This window comes from Bos indicus x Bos taurus, chromosome 3 (assembly GCF_003369695.1).
Source record: "Bos indicus x Bos taurus breed Angus x Brahman F1 hybrid chromosome 3, Bos_hybrid_MaternalHap_v2.0, whole genome shotgun sequence".
NCBI classification, from domain to species: domain Eukaryota; kingdom Metazoa; phylum Chordata; class Mammalia; order Artiodactyla; family Bovidae; genus Bos; species Bos indicus x Bos taurus.
Window position 1 is genome coordinate 664202 of NC_040078.1, and position 25792 is coordinate 689993.

The window sequence follows — 25792 nt, forward strand, 5'->3', positions numbered from 1 at the left end:
TGAATAATATTCTACTTTTTAAATATACCACATTTTGTTTATTCATTGATCAGCTGATACAAACTGAGCTCTTTCCACTTTTTGGCTGTTGTAACTAATGCTGCTATGAACATACACGCAAGTTTTTATGGGGACATGTTTTCGATTTTCTTGGGTATATAATCTAGCATGGAATTGCCAAATCATATGATAGCTTCCATGTTTAAATTTTGAGGAACTGCCAAGCTGTTTTCCAAGGCACCTGTGCTATTTCATATTCCTACCAGTAATGTATGAGGGCTCTGATTTCTCCACATTTTCATGAACACTTACACTTGTCACTGGCTTTTTTAGTCAATCTAGTAAGTATGAAGTGGTACCCCACTGTGGCTTTGATCAGTGATGTTAAACATCTCCATATGTGCTTAATGGCCATTTGTATATCTTTTTTGGAAAAACGTCTATTCAAATTCTTTATCAATTTTTAATTAAGATATTTATCTTTTTATTGTTGAGTAACAAGTGTTCTTTATATAACATATTCTGGATACTAGATTCTAAATCATAAACTAGATGTATGATTTGCAAATATTTTCTCCAGTGTTGTGGGTCACTCCCTTATATTTTAACATAACATTCACTTTTTCCTCCGCACAATTTAGCAAGTTTTGATAGAAATTTAGTGATAGCTTAGTGGTAAATTTTCTACTTTCTCCTGGAAATGATACTGAGCAACAAGGAGAACGGGAGTGGGGTGGAGTAGTGGGGAAATGGGGGACTTTCCATTCTCAGCAAAGGAAACAGAAACCCCTCTAAAATATTCCATGTTATATATAAGTATGGTTAAAAGCAACTGAGAATAACAAAACCTGCAGAGGAAGTCACAAGTGCGAAAAGGAAAAATTAGAAGATGCCTAGTGTGGTAGTTGTTTAAATGTCAGACAAATAATCATTTCCAGAGAGAGCCTCACCCTGTATAAAAACTGTACTTAGAATAATAAACTAGAGCTCTGTTCCATGGTTACAAGAGAGAAATTTCTATTATACAGGCAAAGAACTGATGCTATAGTCTCAGCAAGTATATCTGGAACAAGATCTTCAAGTTAAAAACAGTCTCAAGTTTGATTTTTTGAGATACGCGAAATAATCTACAGTCCTGAAAATGGTACAGTCAGTCATTCCATAAAAAACCCTGAAAATGATATTCAGTCAGTAATTCCATAAAAAATTTTTCAGCACCTTTTATGTGTCAGCCACTACACTTCGTATCAGGGCAAGATCAACAGACAAAACATAGAAAAATTCTCAATGTAACAGAGTTTACAAAATACATGAAATTAAACAAGTAAAATATACAGAGAAAGTCGTGTTATACAATAAAATTAGGTAGAAAAGGGAGATAGGTAGTACCAGAGAATTAAGGGATACAATTCTAAATAATGTGGTATGCTAGGGTCTAACGGAGAAAAAAAACAAGCGCAAAGCACTGTAAGAGGTAAAGGAAGAAGAAATCCAGATAATCTGGAGGAGGTCATTTCAGGCAAAGTAAATGCAAAAACTGTAAGGCAGAAGCACACTTAGCCTGCCTGAGTAAATAAGTAACTGGATGTGGCTAGAGCGGAGCAAACAAAGCAGAGAGCCGTAGAAGTGACAAGAACCAGGTAACACGAGATCTTGTAGCCACTGTACGGACCTCAATTTTGAATGAGGTGGTGAGCCATTGTGGAGTGTGAATCAGAACAGTGGCATCATTTGACCTATGTCTTAAAAGATTACTTTGGCTACTGTGTAGCTAAAGGATTGGAGAGGGTGGTATGAAAGCAGGGACCTAGTAAGAAAGCTATCATAATAATCCAGGAGAGGTGCTGATGCCTTGGATCAGTGTTAGTGGTAGAATGGGAAGTAATACTAACACATTTTAGTTACAGGTTCCCCCTGCTATCTGAAAGCAGAATGCTCCTATGAAACCCTTCATAAGTCAAAGTGGAGTAACACAAAGAAGCAATTACGTTAACACACATCTTGCTAACTGATGCACAAAATAAATCAAGATAAGGCACAGATGTTTACAGACACAACTCAATACTCAGAGCTTAATGCTGAGATATAAACACAATTCAAAGCCAGGGCAGCTTGACACTGAAATGCCAAGTGTAGCTCCCTGGGAAGGAGTGTGGTGGCACCAAGCGCCACTCAGGGTGCACACTGCAACAATCAATAGGCACTGTTTCCACTTTTCACCTTTCTTTTCTGTAAAAGTGAAAATCCTCTTTGGATGTTTTAGTCAGTGAAATCAAGTACTGATGCAGGTCTTCAGTAAAAGCAAAGCGATATAGAAGCAAACTTTCAAAAAGCTGGACACACCTGTAAAACTTTTAGGAATAAATCATGAGGACCAGGAGAAAATGAGAGATGGGATTCAACAAAGCAGTCCAATAATGTGCTAAGTAGGTGGGGAAAAAAATGTCAAAAAGATATGAGAGAAAAAAAGAAAAGACAATAGAAAGAAAAAAAGGAATACCAAAATAAAAGAAAATGAGAAGTGGAAAAAAATCTGAATAAGACAAAAGAATATGGTAAATAAAGAAGGGGAACATGAACCCCTTGGTGGTCCAGTGCCTTGGATACCACGCTTTCACTGTGAGAGCCAGGATTCAGTCCCTGGTGGGGAACTGAGACCCCACATGCTGTGCAACATGGCCAAAAAAAGGGAGCAGGAGCAAAGGGGAAATTATTAGAGGATATAGGAAATAATCCTGGAGAAGGAAAAGGCTACCCACTATAGTATTCTGGCCTGGAGAATTCCATGGACTGTATTCCACGGGATTACAAAGAGTTGGACACGACCTGACTGAGCAACTTTCATTCACTCAAAGGAAATAATATAGAAAAGAGACCCCTACGAATTACATAAAAATATGAAAACACAAGAAAAAATCATATATTAAACTTGTATTCATAATGTCGATGAAGGTGCCATTATCCAAGCCATAGGAAATGATATTTCTTCTTAAGTATTATTATTATTATTATCTGTTTTTTGACATTGAAAAAAGATCTCCACTCAGGAAATTGCATAAGAACAGATCAGTTTAGAATTATTCCACAGGAAAAAAAAGTTCCCCAAATATTAAACTCTAATTCAATTACAAATTAATAAAACTGAATTACTGAAGACAATTAAATTTGACATGCATTTTATTCTACTACAATTAGTTGCCAGTTTTCATTACATTTGAATGCAGCTCACTGTAAGAATTTCATTAAAATTAACTTAAAAAAAAAAAAAAAAAAAAAAAACCTGCTCAACACTTTTCTTATTCTCCCAATTAAAAACAATTATTTTCTTTGGTCTACTTATATGGAACAATTCTTATATATAATTATGTTATTTTAACTTTCACACATTTATTTATAAATCTTACTCTTTTATCTATTTATTTGCAAACTCATGAATGACAGGTCATATCTTTGTCACAGTCAGCCTTGATTTTCTCAAGTTTAGTAGATAGTACTACTGCTGCTGCTGCTAAGTCGCTTCAATCGTGTCCAACTCTGTGCGACCCCAGAGATGGCAGCCCACCAGGCTCTGCCGTCCCTGGGATTCTCCAGGCAAGAACACTGGAGTGGGTTGCCATTTCCTTCTCCAGTAGATAGTACAGTAGATACCAAATAACTATTTGGTGAGCTGAGAAGAGCTTGTCTGAACATTACTACAAAGAATTTAACATAAAACACTGAAAGAAAAGATAGTTATATTAAGAGGAAGACAGTTTATTAATTTCTTTTCCTAGACAGACCTGTAAATTGTTTCATTACAATAAGCATAATTTTTATACCTTTAATCCATTTTCAGAATTATTTTTCTTAATTCAGTTAATTCAACAGAGAACACTGAGAAAAACATGTTAAAAAAAACAACTGCTCATGACTCAGCCTCATTCACTCTGATTATATAAACATCCTTTGGCTAAGTTTTCTATGGCATAAAAGCTAGTTGGCTTGCTTAAAATGTTTCTGCATTTCCCACTCTTTCATTATGTAACAATGTTCACAAAGTTTGACTGTAACATTACTAAAGCTCATTCTTTCAAGAGGAAATTACATAGTAACAACAGACTTTAGGTTTTCAATCAGACCTGTAATCTCAAAACTAGCTTTCATTAGCAACATACTCTCTTTACAAATTTCTTAATTCAGTTAAATATAGTGCCACATGTAATCTTGATTTTTTTTTTTATTTTATAACCCTATCAACCTGCAAATATAAGAACTGGATTTAATTTTGCATCTCATAGGAATTACAAAATCATTGTTGTTCTTTAGTACCTTTAAAATGTATTTATTAGTTAGAGGTGAACCAATACTTAACAGTCACTGATAATTAATAAAATGCAACGGTTTACTTCAAAAGACGTTAACAATCCAAAGAATAGAATGGTTAAACACAGGACATGTTAAAAAAAAAAAAAAAAACAAAAACAAACCCAAAGTGAAAAACACAAGGCGAAAGAAGCTTAAGAGGCAAACGTTATTCTACTGCTGTGTACTGTCAATGACATATTATTTCTGGTTTCTGCTTTTCCCTGGTTTCAATCCCTGGGTTGGGAAGATCCCCTGGAGAAGAAAATGGCAACACACTCCAGTACTCTTGCCTGGAAAATTCCATGGACTGAGGAGCCTGGTAGACTACAGTCCATGGGGACACAAAGAGTCTGACACAACTGCGCAACTTCACTTTCACTTTTCTGCTTTTCCTAAGAAAATGACTGATAATTTTAAGGTCATTTTAGGAACAATAATTCTTTCACCTATCTTTCAAAACATAATATATATGTATCTAGAAATTGATGAAGAAAAGGGTATCTATAGATACCAGTTCAGTTCAGTTACTCAGTTGTGTCCAACTCTTTGCAACCCCATGGACTGCAGCATGCCAGGCTTCCCTGTCCATGACCAAATCTCAGAGCATGCTAGACATAGGTATGTATATAGATACATACATACATATATATATATATATATAAAATGTACTGTATCAACTTCCAAGGCACTAAATGTTTACATACACCTACCAATAGGAATTTCACCTATTACCATTTACTATTCATATATAGACAGCAAGCTCCTCCTCTACTGATTCTGTATATGTGTTGTGCTATGTGCAAATGTCACTAGCTCATAACTGTGACCAAGGCAGAATCAGAAGAGAGGAAGGACCACTATCCACCTGTGAACAGTAAATATTTTTGCATGAAATAAACAGTAAGTCTCTTGGAAGCTTATACATCACATTTTTTTTTTAATTTTAATTACCTTTTCTGCAACTGTCAGAACTGGTACTATTTCTTGGTGCTGCTATACATCCATAAACTTGGAGAAACATTTTGCTATTAGACATTTACTCTTTTAAAATATTATATAATACTTTCATCGGGTACCTTTTCCTTATTTATTACTCCCATTCTTTCATGCATGTTTCACGTCTTTGCTCCACAGACTGTAAATGCCGTGAAAACTCACTCTATTTTTTGAAGCCCTTAAGGCTTCAAATTTAGGAGTTACTGAATTAATGCCCCAAGAGTTAGTGAATTAATGTTTTCTGAATCAAATAAAAGAACATAGCTCTGAGTAAATTTACCTCTTCTCTTCTCTCTTCTGCAGAAGGAGTTTTAAGTTCTCGTGCTGTATCATCTTTTGGGTCAAAAAGATATATATAATCTGAAGAGTAACTAACAAGAATCTCTTGACCATCTTCACTGTAACACAGAGATGTCACCCTGCATGACTTATTATTAAGATGGGAAGGGATAAAACGAGCAACCATTCCAGTAGTTCCTCGGCCTGCGTAATTCCCTAATAAGAAAAAAGAAATTGTTTAAAATTCATATGTTTTTCAAGAAAAACACTTTAAAAACTCATCTGAATTATAAGATATGTATTTAATGTAGCAAAGTAAATCCAAGCTATCATATTCTATTTCTGGAAAATACTCTGTAATCAATAGTCAGATTTTGTAACAAAATGAAAAAGAATACAGCATAAAGGTTATATTATCTTCCAAAAAGAATTCATGATTTTCTAGAATTCCAGATTAAGTCAATGTGGTTTTTTTCCCCAAAATATTAGCTATTTAATCATTTAAAATGATCTATAATTAGAGTCATACTAAATCATCTCTTAAAATTCTCCAAATTAAGATAATTTTCATAAGGTAATCAGAAAGTTGACATTTACTAATATACTAGATAAAACAGTATAGTATCTGTTTAATAAGACTTATCTTTTACTTTATATCACTAAAAGATTTTTTATTGGTGTGAAATTCTCCTCATAAAATAACAGAGTGGGAACATTACTTTAATTTTAATTAATTTTGACAGTCATCAATATAATGCAATATGACAGGGAGAGTTACAATTGGCACTTGGTGCTTTCCAGGCCCAAACATGCTAAATTTCCACAAAGCTGCATTATCTTGCACTCTGAGGTTTTGCCTTGCCCAAAACAGCAATCACGTCTCATCCACTGAGATATGATAGTTGGGCCTATAGTTTCATATTATATTACTACCATTCCCATTAAATATGCATATTCAAATAGATAAGACTTCTCAATCACAGTGCAAAAAATGAAAAAAGATCCCATCTGGTTTTCCCATTTCAGTAGTGTATGTCCATTTTCACTGGACATAAACTAACATTGAGATAAACACTGTTAATTTATGATCAAGTCCACTTTTATTTTTATTTATAAATCTTTATATATACATGGGGTGTGTATGTGTGTGTGAGAGAGAGAGGAAATCTTGACATTCCTAACAGATGTTGGCTCTGAAGTGAATATTTGATAAGTGGTTTGATCTCAAAGCAAATAAGGAACAAATAAGAGTTTAAGGCAAATTCAAATTCAGTACTGCAGCACCATTTACAGTACTTTAAACAGGCTACATGAGATGATTAGATAGCATTACCGACTCAATGGACATGAGTTTGTGCAAATGCCAGGAGATGGTGGAGGGCAGAGAAGCCTGCTGTGCTGCAGTCCCTGGGGTCACAAAGAGTTGGACAGGACTTAGCAACTGAACAGTAAGAAGGTAGGCTATGAAGTAGGCATGAACATATGATATACATTAATACACACACAAGTCACTGTTCTTTCCTAAACTTTTCTCCCCACCACGCTTACTATTGAAAAGATGGCAAGGAGAAATCAGGAGCGCTAAATGTTGTGGGCTGAAGTGTGTCCCCTGAAAATTTCATGTATACCAAGAACCACAGAATGTGATCTTATTTAGAAATAAGGTCTTTGTAGATGTAATAATTATCAAGATGAGGTCACAGTGGATTACAATGGACCTTAAATACAACTTAACTAGTGTCCTTATGAGGGGGAAATGTAGACAGACATACACACAGGAGAGAATGGCATGTCAAGACGGAAGCAGAAATTCGACTGATACATTTAAAAGCCAAGGGATGCTAAAGATTGTCAGCAACCTCCAGAACATAAGAAAAAAGCAGGCAAAACATTCTTCCAGACAGCCTCCAACAGAAAACCACCCTGCAACACCTTGATTTCAGACATTAAGCCTCCAAATATGTGAGAGAATAAATTTGTTATTTTAAGTCACCCAATTTATAATAATTTGTTACAACAGCTCCAGGAAACTAATACATGTAGTGCTACAACATTCTAAAGTGATAAACTGCAAAAGTATCACCTTGATGGGGTCATAAAAACTTGATGAAATGCTATTTTTTATAATAATCCATAGTATTTAAATAAATTCTATATACTGAATTTTACGTCAAACTAAAGAAATTTTAAAAGCATAACAGGTCAAAAAGATTTATCCCTTGAACTGATACAGTCTCATATTTTCTCTAATATATGTTCTTTTACCTGTAGCTCTTGTGCCCAGCATTCGCCGATCATATATACGTACTGAGCTATCAGAACAACCAACAGCAAGGTAATATGGTATTGGTGGACAAATAGCTACTGATGTGGCAGCACGTCGGCAGTTAATTAAAATATCCTACAAAAGATAAAAGAACATCAGTTACACAAGTTGTACAACAGATAATAATCTACTTAAAACATTTTCCCTTCAATTAGAAGAAAATCTTTCTCAGAAATCCTAATTCAGCTGGTATGACAATGAAGCAGAAAAAACAACATGCTTCCTAAATATTCCCATACTCAAGAATAAAATGAACATTATCTTTAAAAATACTAAAAAATGCCAATATTTCCTATGCAATATGTCATTACATTAATATCATTAAAAATGCCTGCTATTATTAGTCCACTGGACAGTAAAGATGGAGGTATAATCCACCTTTGTCTATGATAAGTATATTGATTATATTATATGGTACTCATGATATCTTAATTTTAATTAGTTATTAAAATATAACAAAAGTATCATGACCTGATTTTTAAAAACCAGGACCTTATAAAACCATCCTCCTCCTTACCAGTTCAAAATCAAAGTACGTACACACATATATACAAACTATGTCTGAGACAGGCTTTATGATAATGTCACTACTTCTCTCTACACAAGCATTAGAAAATGTAAGGGCTATCATCCCCAAAATATAGTCTTAAGATATTCTGTTAATATACTCTTTTGTCTATAAGCTAATCCCTCACTCCTCTCAGAAAAGCCAAGTGTTTTAGTTACATTTATGCTGTTTTACACATTTAATTATTGACCTCAGAACTTTATTCCTATCACAAAGAACTTGTTCATCAAATTCCATTCATCATTCTAAATTTTTAGTACTTAAGAATTACCCTACTTACCTGCTTTCTTTATACTCTATCTGTTCACTTTACATATAAAGACTTCAGAAGTATTACTGAGGAAAAATACAACAGTATCTTACTGTTGCTGTTTTAGTCACTAAGTAGTATCTGACTCTTTTGCGATCCCATGGACTGTAGCCCACCAAGCTCCTCTGTCCGTGAGATTTCCCAGGCAAGAATACGGGAATGAGTTACCATTTCCTTCTCCAGGGGATCTTCCTGACCCAGGGATCGAACTCACATTTCCACCTATTGTCAGGTGGATTCTTTACCACTGAGCCACCAGGGAAGCCCTTATTAGTTTTATTTATTCTTTCATTTTACAACAAAGTTTCTGATTATAAAAGCAAAATTAAATCCAACTACATTGTACAATACTACTTAAAAGAATCTGACTTAACAAATTTTAGGACTTATTATTTAACAAAAAACAGGCATACCAAATGCCCCTCATAAACAACCGGCTATTTCAAACTTATTTCAGCCTTCAGTTCAACACTCCTAGTTGTATATGTGTACACATATACAACACAAAAACTAACAAAAAATTTTTTATTTCTATTTTTTTCTTTTTCTTCTCTGTTTTGAAGTATAAAATAATCTCTTCTCCTAAGGCATGTTAACAACAACAACTAGTTTCATTAGCGAACACTCAACCTGATTATGCAACCCACTCCAGGATTCTTGCCTGGAAAATCCCATGGACAGAGGATCCTGGAGGGAGGGCTACAGTCCACAGGGTCACAAAGAGTCAGACACGACTGAGTGACTAACACTAACAACCTGGTTACTAGTCATCTTTTTTCTTTTTGGTAACTGTCAAGAAAAATGTATTTAGAGTACTTTAAAAAATTTTTTTAATTGGAAGATAACTGTTTTACAATATTGTATTGGTTTCTGCCATACATCTTAGCCATAGGCTGGCAGTATTTTCTTATTTCATTTACAACTCCAAAAAGATCTGAGACAAAAGCTACTGTCTCTGAGTAACGTTTAGGGTTAGTAGTCTGGGGCCTTAAACTGACTGATTTCACAAATGTTTTTCAAGTTTAAAATACCATTTTAAAAAATACAAAACTAAGGCCACTCTCAACTTCTGACACGGCCCACACTCTAAATAAATCCACTTCTTATTCAACTACTCCGCAAAATACAAAATTGACAGTGAAGCTCTATGTTTAGAGAAATGAGCTAAATCAGCAATGAACATGTTGATAAAATGGTACCTAACTGTCTAAAACAAAAGATATATTAATAAATCTTGGATTACAGGACAGGGTAAAAATAAAGAGAAGACATCAAACTACTACATGCTTTTATCACTGCTACTGGTAAAGCCAAAGCTGCCTCCATACACAAATGAAATTCTTCAAGTTTTTACAGTGCCATGGTATATACTGAACAATTATATAAATCTTCATAAATGTATCTGAATTCCCCAGTTTAATATACATTCCTTAACTTTGCTACTAACACTTTAATTATGAAAATTTTAATACAAAATTAAAATTTATAAAATAATTTTAATTATTTTATAATTAAAATACATATTTATTAAATATTTTAAAAATAAAAAATTTTACCAATAAGCTCATAACCCAGAGATAACTTACTGTCCAACTTTAACTTTAATCTTAATTTTTTTCATTATTTATATAAAAACTTGATTCTTACATCTTTGCAATCTTCTTTTGTACAGCTAGTTTTGATGCGTGTATCAAACCACCTAACAGTTCCATCTTCACCACAAGACAGAAAGGTATACGGGTCATTAGGTACAGTCATAATCTGAAGATGGAAAGGTAATTGTACAGGTAATGTTAGTGAACATTTAAACAGATGGCTTTGAAAAATATTACTGCTATATCACAAAATGATTAAGGCAAAAGCAACTAAGAACAATTTATTGGAATTATTTATGACTTACCCATACCATAATGCAAAACAGTGCTATACATACAGATATATGCAAAATGTAACTGCTGAATTAATGTGATTCATTTACTTTCATTTGAAATTAATGTACCTCCAGACTCAAAATTCTTTAAAATTACAAATGCCTTACAACATGACAAGAAAAATCCTGCCCCTGAATAGTCAAATTTTTATGTTTTCTGGATATGAATTTACACGTGCTTTAGAAACAAAGTAAAAAATTTTCTTCTCTGACAATCATTATAAAACCCTGTAGTGCCAAATCAAGCATTCAAATTGACCTCTCAAAAAAATTTTGAGTGATGGTAATGGTTCTATAACCACACAAAAGTACTAAATTGTCATGAAGTGTATAGTTAAAAATGGTAGGAATGGCAAATGTCACATTATGCATATTTTATAAAAAATTAAAATTTTTTAAAGAAATGAAACATTTTAGATATTCCTATATCTATTTCTGGTTTAGCAATAAGGCTGTAAATTGAGGCTCTGTGTACCCTCCTATCCAACATATTCCCCCCACCCTTCTCTGTCCCAAGAAATAGAAACTACCAAAATTGGGTGTTTAGCAGTTCCACAGAGACTTTTATGCACCCATAAACAATGGAAAGTAGGTTCCCATGTTTTAAAACTTTGTATACTCAAAAAGGTATTCAGATTAACTAGTCTTCAAGGAAATACAAATTATATTTGTATTCATTAGGTATTTATTAGGATTTGTATATATTAGGATTAAATATAAATTATAATCCTAAGTAAATATCACTAGACATCGCTGGAATGACCAAAGCGAAAGGGATTTGATAATATCAAATGTCACTGAGGATACAGAACAACTAGAGCTCTCAAACATCATTGATGAGACGGTAAAATGGTATCATCACTTTGAAAAACCATGTGTTAGTATCTGCTGAAGTGGTAATATGCTTCTTCTATGGCCCAGCAATTCCACTACAAATAAATGTCATAGTCATCTAAAGATGTGTACTACAATGTTCAAGGCAGCACAATTCATATTAAATATTTGAAAGAACCCAAATAACCAGAAAGACAATAAGAATGGAAATTTTGATTTATTCTTAAAATAAAATATTAAAGCAATAACAATAAACAAACACATTATTCTCAAGTTACATAAAACCAGTGACTAAAAGTAAGAAAATTTCTTGCCAGAAACGAGTGGAGAAACATCTTTAAAGCAGCAAAAGAAAAAAACTATCAAACTAGAATTATATATCCACAGATATATCTTTCTAAAACAAAAATAAAAGACTTTTTCAAAAATAAAAATCCTGAAAGACTATTCAATAACACAGAAGTTAGCAAAGTTATCTATCAATCATTATTTTTATAAGAGTTTATATGAAACTCAGCCATATCAAGTCATTTACATATTATCCAAGTCTGTTTTCCTGATACAATACATATTTGAGTAGTTGTGATAGATTATATGGCTCCCAAAGCCTAAAATATATACTATCCTGTTACAGGATAATTTTCTGTAAACCCTTACATTAACAGGCCAGCACAATATAACTGTATTTTTTAAAATTTTTCATGTAAAAAGAAAATAATACCAGTAGTAATCTGGATCTATGCAAAGGAATAAAAGATTGGAAATAATAAATATGCCAGTAAATATAACATATTTTTTGTTTTAAAATATTTTTAAAGATAATTAACTATTAAAAGAAGAATATTAACAATGTATTAAGGAGTTTATAAAGTATGTAAGAATAAAAGGTTAAAAAAAACACGAATTTCTAGGAGAGGAAAAATGGGAGCAGAGTGTTGTAAGATTCTTATACCATATTGAAGTGGTACAATATTACTTGATGGTACACTGTGATAAAGTTTATGATATATAATTCCTAAAGCATACACTAAAACAATAACAAAGCGTCACAGCTAATATATCAACAACGGAGATAAAGTAGAATCACAAAAATACTCAGTTCTTCTAGAAGAAGAGGGGAAAATTGATGGAACAGGAAAAGAGAAAAAACAAAAACCAAGACACAAAATTTAAATTCAGCAACTTCTATACCAATTATATAAACTATAAATGATTAAATACAGCCCAATTAAAAAGCAGACATTGCTAGACTGGATTAAAAAAAACCTATAAATTGATTATAAGAATGAAATATAAAACCACAGATAGGTAGACTAAAAGTAAAAGGATAGAGGAAAGAAATACCACAATAACTATAAAGATGGGAAAGCTAGATCTGCTGCGTGTGTATGTGTGTTTGTTGCTCAGTAGAGTCCGACTCTTTGTGATCCGATGGACTGTAGCCCACCACGCTCCTCTGTCCGTGGAATTCTCCCGGCAAGAATACTAGAGTGGGTAGCCAATCCCTTCACCAGGGGGATCTTCCCAACCCTGGGGTCAAGCCCAAGTCTCCTGCATTACAGGCAGATTCTTTACTAACCGAGCCACCAGGAAGTCCCAGATTTGCTATATAAACAGCAAATTTCAAAGCAAAGAGTATAACGGGAATAAAGAGAGTCATTTTACAATTATAAATGAGTCAATCCATGAACAGAAACATTAAAATCCTGAATGTTTAGGTACTTAAAAACAGATCTTCAAAATATATGAAGCAAAAAGTGAAATCAACAATACGAAAATATTAAGATCTCAACATTAATCTTTCAATAACTGATACAACAAGTGATCAGAAAATCAGTAACTACATAGAAGAACTGAACATGGTTATCAGCCACTTTGACATAATTGATATTTATGGAACATTCCACAAACAAAAAACTAAACATTTTTTAAATGCATAAGATAAATTTACCAACAGACTATATTCTGGGACATAAAACCAGACTGATTAAAATTTAAAAGATTCACATCATACAAAGCACATATTTAACTATAAATTAAAAATTAGAAATCAGTCCATACAAAGACAGTTAAATGATTAAAACACCTTCAACTGCAATAACCCAAAGGGGAAAAATTAATGTTCAAATATTTCCAAGTATTTGGAAACTAAATGACACACTTCTCAATAAACAATGAATCAAGGAAGAAATCACAATGGAAATTAGAAAATACATTTAATACAAGAGAAATGAAAGTTCAGTATATCAAAATTAGGGAAACCTAAGGAAATACTCAGATTTCCCCAGTGGCTCAGCAGTAAAGAAACCGCCTGCAATGCAGGAGACACAGGTTTGATCGATCCCTGGGTGGGGAGGATTCCCTGGAGGAGGGAATGGCAACCCACTGCAGTAACCTTGCCTGGAAAATCCCATGGACAGAGAAGCCTGGTGGGCTACATGTAGTTCATGGGGTCGCGGAAGAGTCAGACACTGCTGAGCAACTAAAAAACAACAAAGAAACTACCCAGCAACTAAAAAACAGCAAAGAAATACTCAGTGGAAATTTTGTTTTACTAATTGCCTCTACTGGAAAGGATAAAGGTCTCAAATCAGTCACTTGAGCCTCTATTTTAAGAAACTAGAAGAAAGAGAACAATGAAACCCACCACAGTAAACAGAGAAGAAAGGAAAAAGCAGAGATCAAAAACAGAAGAAAAAAAAAAAAAAGTAAAGTAGAGAAAATCATGGAAACCAAAGTTGGTTCTTAGAGACAATCATTAAAATCAATTGGATCTCTTATCAGGCTGATAAGAAAAATAAAAAGAGAGAGGGAATACAAACTATCAATATCAAGAATGTTGGAGGTGGTATCACTATAGATTCTACAGATGTTAAAAGGATATGGGGACTTTTCCTGGTGTCCAATGTCTAACAATCTTTACTCCCAACACAAGGAGCCCAGGTCCAATCCTTAGCAGTGAGCTAGATCCCACGTGCTACAATTAAGACCCAGCACAGACTGGGATTTCCGGGTAGCTGAGCTGGTAAACAATCTACCTGCAAAGCAGGAGACCTGGGTTTGATCCCTGGGTGGGGAAGGCTCCCCTGGAGGAGGACACTCCATATTTTTGCCTGGAGAATCCCTATGGACAGAAGAGCCTGGCAGGCTACAGTCCATGGGGTTGCAAAGAGTCGGACAGGACTGATTGACTAAGCACAGCACAGCAGACAAATAAATAAAAATATTTAAAAAAAAAGAGTATAGTGAGTATTGTGAACAATACCCAAAATTCAGCAATATAGGTGAAAGACAGGTTCCTTAAAATGGATAAAATATTGAAGCCATTAAAGCATAAAGATACAGCCTGAATAACCAAATATTCATTTTAAGAATTAAATATGTAGTTATAAACATCCTACAAAGAAAACTCCAGGATCAGATGGCTTTATTGGTAAATGTTCCCAAAGGTATAAAAACAAATACTACCACTTCTATACAAACTCTTTCAGGAAAATGAAAAGGACAAACATTACAAGTTACCCCAAAGGATCAGCATTATGCTGACAACAAAACCATATAGTGCTTAGGAATACATCTGCAAAAAAAAAAAAAACCCTTAACAAACACAACAACACAGAAAATGGGTAATATATAAAATATGACTCTGTGAGGTTCATCTCTAGAATGCTAAATTAGTATTAAATTTGAAAAATGAATGTAGTTCACTGTGTTAAGAAACTAAAAGAAAAAATATAAAATTTTTTTTCAAATAATGCAGAGAAAAACATTTGACAAAATCCAACATCCATTCCTGGTAAGTTTAATATACAAATAGAAAGGAATTAACTGGATAAAAAAGCATTACTAAAATATACTTGCTGTTATACTTAACAGTGAAACATCAAAGATCAGGAAGAATGTTTAGTCTTACTATTTTTATTTAATATTGAACTGAAAATTCTAGTAAGTATAACAACAACAACAAAAAAGAAGTCCAGATGGGAAAAAAAAGTAAAAGCGTCTCTATATTCACAGATGACACAATCATCTAAGGAGAAAGTTTCTATGTGATTTTCCTTCCTAAAAAGTTATTGGAACCAGTAAGTGAATATAGCAAAATGGGGGGAATATAAGATTGAACATGAAAATACTAGCAACAAAAGCATCAGAAATTGAAATTTTTAAAATAGTACCATTTACAATAATATGAAAAATATGAAATATTTAAGAATAAGCCTTAAGACACACAAAATTATAAAACATTGCCAAGTAAACTTAAAGTCCTAAATAAGGGAGATATACTGTAATCACTGTTGTCAATGCTTCTTAAACTGATATATAGATTAAAATAAACCACAGGAAAAACTGTAGTAAAAATTGACAATTTGATTATCAAAGTCATGTGGAAATACAAAAATCTAAAATACCTTAAACAATTTCAAAAAAGAAGAAAGGACTTATACTACCTGGTTTTAAGTTACAGTAATAAAAACGGGGTAGTACAAGCATAGTGATGAATCACTTGACGAGAAAAAGATACTGCCCAGAAAGAGACAAAAATAGATATGGTCAAATGACCTATGATAATGACGCAAAAAAAAGTTCAGAGGCAAGAAACAATGTTGGAAAACTGGATATCCACATGCAAAATAATGAACTTAAAGCAGATCTCAGACTTTACTAAAAAACTAACACAAAATGGATTCATCAATCTAAATGGAAAACATAAAACTATAGAACTTTTAGGAGAAAATTATTGTGACATTTGGTGAAATAAAGATTTTTACTCATGACATTGGTTCCCCCCTCCAAATAATAAACTTGATAAAATGGACTTCTTTAAAATTATAAAATTTTTTTTTGAAAGACAGTGTTAACAAAATGAAAAGACTAGCCACTGACTCTGAGGAAAAAAACTATAAGTCATATGCCTGAAAAATATAAAGAACAAACTTTTAAAACCCCTCAAAATTCAATAATAAGAATTAAAACAATGGGCAAGGGGCTTCCCTGATGGTCCGGTGTCTAAGACACTGCCCTAATAATACATCGCTGATCAGGGAACTAGATTCTACATGCTACAACTAAGAGGTCACATGCTGCTACAACTCAAAAGATCCTGCATGCCACAACTAACACCCAGAGCAGCCAAATAAAGAAATAAAAATGTTTCTCAAAAACTGGGCAAAAGATCAAACAGACAATTCACCAAAGAAGCACATGAAGAAATGGGAAAACATGATTCAAATGACAGAACAAAGTAAATCTCCAGAAACTGACCCTAACAAAATGGAGATATATGAATTACCTAAAAAAGAACTGAAAGTAATGGTAATAAACAAATTCAGTATGCTATGTGCGTGTGAGTGTGTGCACTAGGTCACTTCAGGCATTTCTGACTCTGCAATCCCAGGGACTGTAGCCAGCCAGGCTCCTCTGTCTATGGCATTCTCCAGGCAAAAATACTGGAGTGGGTTGCCATGTCCTTCTCCAGGGGATGTTCCTGACCCAGAGATTGAACCCAGGTCTCTTACGTCTCCTGAATTTGCAAGCGGGTTCTTTACTACTAATGCCACATGGGAAGCCCCAATATGCTACAAGGGAATACAAATAGATAACTAAACAAAATCAGGAAAACAATGCATGAACAAAATGACAATCTTACCAGGGAGAAAGAAAATGGAAAAATGAGAGAAACAGAAATGACAGAGTTGAAGAATGTAACTAAATTCACTAGAGGAGGATCAACAACAGGCTCAATCAGGCAGAAAAAAGAAACATCAAATTCAAAAACTTCCATTTGAAATTACCAGGTCAAGAACAAAAGAAGAATGAAGAAAAGTAAAAAGATCTAAGGGAACTTAGAGGATATCACTAAGATGACCAATATGTCCACTATGGGATTTTTCAGAAGGAAAAAGGGGGAGTGGATGGAGAGCTTATCTGAAAAAAAATAATGTCCAAAAACTTCTCAAATCCAAGGAAAAAAAAGAACATCCAGATTCAAGAAACTCAGGAACTTCAACTAGGATGGACCCAGAGAGACCCAAATCAAGACACACTATAAACTACTTGTCAAAAGTGACTTAATCTTGAAAGCTGCAAGAGTAACAAGAACCAATACATATAAAGGAGCTCCCATTAGATCAGTGGATTTCTCAACAGAAATATTACCTGTCAGAAGGGAGTAGGATAATATATTCAAAGTGTTGAAAGAAAAAACCTGCAAACCAAGACTACTATATCCCCCAAAACTGTCCACTACAACTGAAAGGGAAATAAAGACCTTCTCAGATAAAAAGTACAGAAAGTTATCACAAGACCTGTCATACAAGAACTGCTAAACAAAGTCTTTCAAGTTGAAATTAAAGACTTTAGACAGCAACACAAGCATATGATAATACAAAGATTGTCGCAAAAGTAAATATACAGACAAATACAGAAATCTGTAATATTGTTATGATGGTACAAAATCACTTTTAATTTGAGTACAGAATTTAAAAAATAGAAGCATTAAAAGTTATTATGCTTTTATGGTGTTTCTGATACTGATAACAAAGTGCAGGAAGGATGTAAAGGAACACGATTTTTGTATGTGATTTAAGTTAAACTATTCTCAGTGCAAGACAGATTTTGTAACTATGTTTCATGTAGTCCTCATAATAAACACAATGAAAAAAATCTATAAAAGATGCCCCCAAAAAGGAGTTAAAGCATGTCACTACAAAAGAAAGAGCAACAACAACAACAACCCACAAGAGAAAGCAGCCAGGACAGAAAAAGAGTGAACAAATATTTGCAGGACATACAGAAAAAAATTTTTAAATGGCAGGAGTCAGTATTTTCCTATAAGTAACTACTTTAAAGGTAAATGTTACAGTACTAAGGGGGAAGTTTATAGTAATAATTATCTACATTAAAAAAGATCTCAAATCAACAACCTAACTTTACACTTCAAAAAACTAAAAAATAACAAATTAAAGCCAAAGTTAATAGAGAAAGGAAATAATAAAGATTAGAGCAGAAATAAACAATACAGAGAACAAAAAAAAAGGTTTTATTAAAGAGCATCAAAATCAACAAACCCTCACTGAGACTAACAAGAAAAAAGTAATATGATTCAACAAAAATTAGAAATAAAAGAGGAGACATTACACTTATACCACAGAAATAAAAAGGATCCTAAGAGACTATGAACACCACAAATGGAATGACAGAAGAAATTAATAAATTATTAGAAATATACAGCTTACCAAGATAAAAAAGATAAACATAGGGGCAAACCAAACCAACCAACACTACAGTAAGGAGAATGAATTAGTCACCAAAAACATCTGAAGAAAGGAAAGCTCAGACCAGATGGCTTCAAAACATTATGCATATTTAAAAATTTTCCTTCCAAGGAGCAAGAGTCTTTTAATTTCATGGCTGCAGTCATCACCTGCAGTGATTTTGGAGCCCAAAAAAATAAAGTCTCTCACTGTTTCCATTGCCTCCCCGTGCACTGGATGCCATGATCTTAGTTTTCTGAATGATGAAGTTTTAAGCCAGCTTTTTCACTCTCCTCCTTCACTGTCATCAAGAGGCTCTTCAATTCTTCGATTTCTGCCATAAGGGTGGTGTCATCTGTGTATGTGAGGTTATTGATATTTCCCCCAGCAATCTTGATTCCAGCTTGTGCTTCATCCAGCCATGTATGAATTCATTAATCCATGAAATTAAAAGATGCTTGCTCCTTGGGAGAAAAGTTATGATCAACCAAGACACCATATTAAAAAGGAGAGACATTACTTTGCCAACAAAGGTCTGTCTAATCAAAGCTATGGTTTTTCCAGTAGTCATGTATGGATATGAGAGTTGGACTATTAAGAAAGCTGAGCACCAAAGAAGTCATGCTTTTGAACTGTGGGGTTGGAGAAGACTCTTGAGAGTCCCTTGGACTGCAAGGAGATCCAAGCAGTCCATCCTAAAGGAAATCAGTCTTGAATATTCCTCGGAAGGACTCATGCTGAAGCTGAAACTCCAATACTTTTGCCACCTGATACAAAGAACTGACTCACTGGAAAAGACCCTGATACTGGGAAAGACTGAAGGCGGGAGGAGAAGGGGACAAGAGAGGATGAAATGGTTGGATGGCATCACCGACTCAATGGACATGAGTTTGAGCAAGCTCCAGGAGTTAGTGATGGGCAAGGAAGCCTGTTGTACTGCAGTCCATGGGGACACAAAGAGTGGACATGACTGACTGAACTGAACTGAACTGATATTTAAAAATTTATATCTGCCCTCTCAAACTCTTCCAAAATACTGAAGAGGAGGTAACACTTTCAAACTTATTCTATAAAACAGCTTTACCATGGTACCAAAATTCAGACAACAATACTAACAGAAAGTGAAACTACAGACCTGTATTATGGATGAATACTGATATCAGACCACCTGACCTGCCTCTTAAGAAACCTGTATGCAGGTCAGGAAGCAACAGTTAGAACTGGACAAGGAACAACACACTGGTTCCAAATAGGAAAAGGAGTATGTCAAGGCTGCATATTGTCACCGTGCTTATTTAACTTATATGCAGAGTACATCATGAGAAACGCTGGACTGGAAGAAGCACAAGCTGGCATCAAGACTGCCAGGAGAAGTAACAATAACGTAAGATATGCAGATGACACCACCCTTATGGCAGAAAGTGAAGAAGAACTAAAGAGCCTCTTGAAAGTGAAAGAGGAGAGTGAAAAAGTTGGCTTAAAGCTCAACATTCAGAAAATTAAGATCGTGGCATCTGGTCCCATCACTTCATGGCAAATAGATAGGGAAACAGTGGAAACAGTGGCTGACTTCGTTTTTAGGGGCTCCACAATCACTGCAGATGGTGATTGCAGCCATGAAATTAAAAGACGCTTGCTCCTTAGAAGGAAAGTTATGACCAACCTAGACAGCATATTAAAAAGCAGAGATATTACTTTGTCAAAAAAGGTACACCTAGTGAAGGCTATGGTTTTTCCAGTAGTCATGTATGGATGTGAGTTGGACTATAAAGAAAGCTAAGCACCGAAGAATTGATGCTTTTGAACTGTGGTGTTGGAGAAGACTCCTGAGAGTCCCTTGGACTGCAAGGAGATAAAACCCGTCCATCCTAAAGGAGATCACTCCTGGTGTTCACTGGAAGGACTGATGCTGAAGCTGAAACTCAAATACTTTGGCCACTTGATGCGAAGCACTGACTCACTGGGAAATACCTTGATGCTGGGAAAGATTGGAGGTGGATGAAGAAAGGGACGACAGAGGATGAGATGGTTGGATGGCATCACCAACTCAATGGACATGAGTCTGGATAAACTCCAGGAGTTGGTGATGGACAGGGAGGCCTGGCGTGCTGCGGTTCATGGGGTCATAAAGAGTCAGACACGACTCAGACTAAACTGAACTGAAATAAAAATCCTCAGAAAATGCTAAAAAAAAAAAAAAAAACAAACCTCCAAAACAATAACAAACAAACAAGATTATTCATCTTGATCAAGTGGAACTAACTTCTAGAACACAAGGATGGTTCAACATACATGTTATTCAATGCAATTTCATCATAATAACAAAACGAACAAAGCCAGTGGAGGAGATGGAATTCTAGCTGAGCTATTTAAAATCCTAAAAGATGATACTGTTCAAGTGCTGAACTCAATGTCAGCAAATTTGGAAAACTCAGCAGTAGCCAGAGGACTGGAAAAGGCCAATCTTCATTCCAATCCCAAAGAAAGGCAATCTCAAAGAATGTTTAAACTACCATACATTGGCCCTCATTTCACACGCTAGTAAGGTTATGCTCAAGATCCTGCAAGCTAGGCTTCAGCGGTACATGAACCAAGAACTTTCACATGCAAAAGCAGGACTTAGGAAAAGCAGAGGAACCAAAGATCAAACTGCCAACATTCATTGGATCATAGAGAAAGCAGGAAATTCCAGCAAAACATCTATACCTGTTTCAATGACTATGCTAAAGCCTCTGACCGTGTGGATCACAACAAACTTGAAAATCTTAAAATAATGGGAATACCAGACCACTTTACCTATCTCCTGAGAAACGTGTATGTGGTCAAGAAGTAAAAAGTTAGACCCTTACATGAAACAACTGAATGGTTCAAAATTGAGAAAGAAGTATGACAAGGCTGTATACTGTCAACCTACTTATTTAACGCATATAAAGACTTCAGTTCATTTCAGTCGCTCAGTCGTGTCGGACTCTTTGCAACCCCATGAATCGCAGCATGCCAGGCCTCCCTGTCCATCAAAAATTACCGGAGTTCACTGAGACTCACGTCCATCGAGTCAGTGATGCCATCCAGCCATCTCATCCTCTGTCGTCCCCTTCTCCTCCTGCCGCCAGTCCCTCCCAGCATCAGGGTCTTTTCCAATGAGTCAACTCTTCGCGTGAGGTGGCTAAAGTATTGGAGTTTGAGCTTTAGCATAAGTCCTTCCAATGAACACCCAGGACTGATCTCCTTTAGGATGGACTGGTTGGATCTCCCTGCAGTCCAAGGGACTCTCAAGAGTCTTCTCCAACACCACAGTTCAAAAGCATCAATTCTTCAGTGCTCAGCTTTCTTCACGGTCCAACTCTCACATCCATCCATACATGACCACTGGAAAAACCAGAGCCTTTACTAGACGGACCTTTGTTGGCAAAGTAATGTCTCTGCTTTTTAATATGCTATCTAGGTTGGTCATAACTTTCCTTCCAAGGAGTAAGTGTCTTTTAATTTCATGGCTGCAGTCACCATCTGCAGTGATTGTGGAGTCCGAAAAGACAAAGTCTGACACTGTTTCCACTGTTTCCCCATCTATTTCCCATGAAGTGATGGGACCAGATCCCATGATCTTAGTTTTCTGAATGTTGAGCTTTAAGCCAACTTTTTCACTCTCCTCTTTCACTTTCATCAAGAGGCTCTTTAGTTCTTCTTCACTTTCTGCCATAAGGGTGGTGGTGTCTGTATATCTGAGGTTATTGATATTTCTCCGGCAATCTTGATTCCAGCTTGTGCTTCTTCCAGTCCAGCGTTTCTCATGATGTACTCTGCACAGAAGTTAAATAAGCAGGGTGACAATATACAGCCTTGACGTACTCCTTTTCCTATTTGAAACCAGTCTGTTGTTCCATGCCCAGTTCTAACTGTTGCTTCCCAACCTGCATATAGGTTTCTCAAGAGGCAGGTCAGGTGATCTGGTACTCCCATCTCTTTCAGAATTTTCCACAGTTTATTGTGATCCACACAGTCAAAGGCTTTGGCATAGTCAATAAAGCAGAAATAGATGTTTATCTGGAACTCCCTTGCTTTTTCAGGATCCAGGGGATGTTGGCAATTTGATCTCTGGTTCCTCTGTCTTTTTTAAAACCAGCTTGAACATCTGGAAGTTCATGGTTCACATATTGCTGAAGCCTGGCTTGAGGAATTTTGAGCATTACTTTACTAGCGTATGAGATGAGTGCAACTGTGTGATAGTTTGAGCATTCTTTGGGATTGGCTTTCTTTGAGATTGGAATGAAACTGACCTTTTCCAGTCCTGTGGCCACTGCTGAGTTTTCCCTATTTGCTGGCATACTGAGTGCAACACTTTCACAGCATCATCTTTCAGGATTTGAATAGCTCAACTGGAATTCCATCACCTCCACTAGCTTTGTTTATAGTGATGCTTTCTAAGGCCCGCTTGACTTAACATTCCAGGATGTCTGGCTCTAGGTCAGTGATCACACCATGGTGATTATCTGGGTCGTGAAGATCTTTTTTGTACAGTTCTTCTGTGTATTCTTGCCACATCTTCTTGATATCTTATGCTTCTGTTAGGTCCATACCATTTCTGTCCTTTATCGAGCTCATCTTTGCATGAAATGTTCCCTTGGTATCTCTAATTTTCTTGAAGAGAGCTCTAGTCTCTCCCATTCTGTTGTTTTCCTCTATTTATTTGCATTGATCGCTGAGGAAGGCTTTCTTATCTCTCCTTGCTATTCTTTGGAACTTTGCATTCAGAGGCTTATACCTTTCCTTTTCTCCTTTGCTTTTCGCTTCTCTTCTTTTCATAGCTATTTGTAAGGCCTCCTCAGACAGCCATTTTGCTTTATTGCATTTCTTTTCCATGGGGATGGTCTTGATCCCTGTCTCCTGTACAATGTCACAAACCTCTGTCCATAGTTCATCAGGCACTCTATCAGATCTAGTCCCTTAAATCTATTTCTCACTCTCACTGTATAATCATAAGGGATTTGATTTAGGTCATACCTGAATGGTCTAGTGGTTTCCCCCACTTTCTTCAATTTAAGTCTGAATTTGGCAATAAGGAGTTCATGATCTGAGCCACAGTCAGCTCCCGGTCTTGTTTTTGCTGACTGTATAGAGCTTCTCCATCTTTGACTGCAAAGAATATAATCAGTCTGATTTTGGTGTTCACCATCTGGTGATGTCCATGTGTAGAGTCTTCTCTTGTGTTTTTGGAAGAGGGTGTTTGCTATGACCAGGGCGTTCTCTTGGCAAAACTCTTATTTAGCCTTTGCCCTGCTTCATTCTGTATTCCAAGGCCAAATTTGCCTGTTACTCCAGGTGTTTCATGACTTCCTACTTTTGCATTCCAGTCCCCTATAATGAAAAGGACATCTTTTTTGGGTGTTAGTTCTAAAAGGTCTTGTAGGTCTTCATAGAACCGTTCAACTTCAGCTTCTTCAGCATTACTGGTCAGGGCATAGGCTTGGATTACCGTGATATTGAATGGTTTGCCTCGGAAACGAACAAAGATCATTCAGTTGCTTTTGAGATTGCATCCAAGTACTGCATTTTGGCGGAGAAGGCAATGGCACCCCACTCCAGTACTCTTGCCTGGAAAATCCCATGGATGGAGGAGTCTGGTGGGCTGCAGTCCATGGGGTCGCTAAGAGTCGGATAAGACTCAGCAACTTCCCTTTCACTTTTCACTTTCCTGCATTGGAGAAGGCAATGGCAACCCACTCCAGTGTTCTTGCCTGGAGAATCTCAGGGATGGGGGAGCCTCGTGGGCTGCCATCTATGGGATCGCACAGAGTCGGACACAACTGAAGCGACTTAGCAGCAGCAGCAGCACTGCATTTTGGACTCTCTTGTTGACCATGATGGCTACTCCACTTCTTCTAAGGGATTCCTGCCCACAGTAGTAGTTATAATGGTCATCTGAGTTAAATTCACCCATTCCAGTCCATCTTAGTTCGCTGATTCCTGGAATGTTGACGTTCACTCTCGCCATCTCCTGTTAGACCACTTCCAATTTGCCTTGATTCATGGACCTGACATTCCAGGCACCTATGCAATATTGCTCTTCACAGCATCGGACCTTGCTTCTATCACCAGTCACATCCACAGCTGGGTATTGTTTTTGCTTTGGCTCCATCCCTTCATTCTTTCTGGAGTAATTTCTCCACTGATCTCCAGTAGCATATTGGGCATCTACTGACCCAGGGAGTTTCTCTTTCAGTATCCTATCATTTTGCCTTTTCATACTGTTCATGGGGTTCTCAAGGCAAGAATACGGAAGTGGTTTGCCATTCCCTTCTCCAGTGGACCGCATTCTGTCATATAAAGAGTGTATCATGCTAAATGCTGAGCTGGATGAATCACAAGCTGGAATCAAGATTGCTGGAAGAAACATCAATAACCTCAGATATGAAGATGATGCCACTCTAACAGCAGAAAGTAAAGAGAAATAAAGAGCCTCTTGATGATGGTGAATGAGGAGTGAAAAAGCTGGCTTAAACTCTACATTCAAAAAACTAAATAAGATTATGATATCTAGTCCCATCACTTCATGGCAAATAGAAGCGTAAAAAGTGGAAATATTAACAGATTTCATTTTCCTGGGCTCCAAAATCACTGTGTACAGTGACTGTAGCCATGAAATTAAAAGATGATTGCTCCTTGGAAGGAAAGCTATGACAAACCTAGGCAGTGCAATAAAAAGCAAAGATCAGTTTGCCAACAAAGGTACATATAATCAAAAATATGGTTTTTCCAGGAGTCATGTACATATGTGAGCATTGGATCATAAAGAAAGTTGAGCACCAAAGAACTGAATGCTGGTGGTACTGGAAAAGACTCTTGAGAGTCCCTTGGGATGCAGAGATCAAACCAGTCAGTCCTAAAGGAAATCAGTCCTGAATATTCATTGGAAGAAATGATGCTGGAGCTGAAGCTCCAATACTTTGGCCAT

At 35.8% G+C, this 25792-nt stretch overlaps 1 protein-coding gene across 8 annotated transcripts in view; it reads right to left on the minus strand.

Annotated features, from left to right (window-relative positions):
• DCAF6 (DDB1 and CUL4 associated factor 6) overlaps positions 1–25792 on the minus strand; it is a 183571-nt gene that overhangs the window by 87962 nt on the left and 69817 nt on the right. For all 8 annotated transcript variants that reach the window (XM_027526425.1, XM_027526419.1, XM_027526387.1 and 5 more), the window contains 3 exons: positions 10471–10584; positions 7885–8020; positions 5621–5835 (listed from right to left, as the gene is read on the minus strand). In XM_027526425.1, the coding sequence (XP_027382226.1) occupies positions 5621–5835; positions 7885–8020; positions 10471–10581 (462 nt within the window). In that variant the 5' untranslated portion in view covers positions 10582–10584. The remainder of the gene's footprint in view (positions 1–5620; positions 5836–7884; positions 8021–10470; positions 10585–25792) is intronic.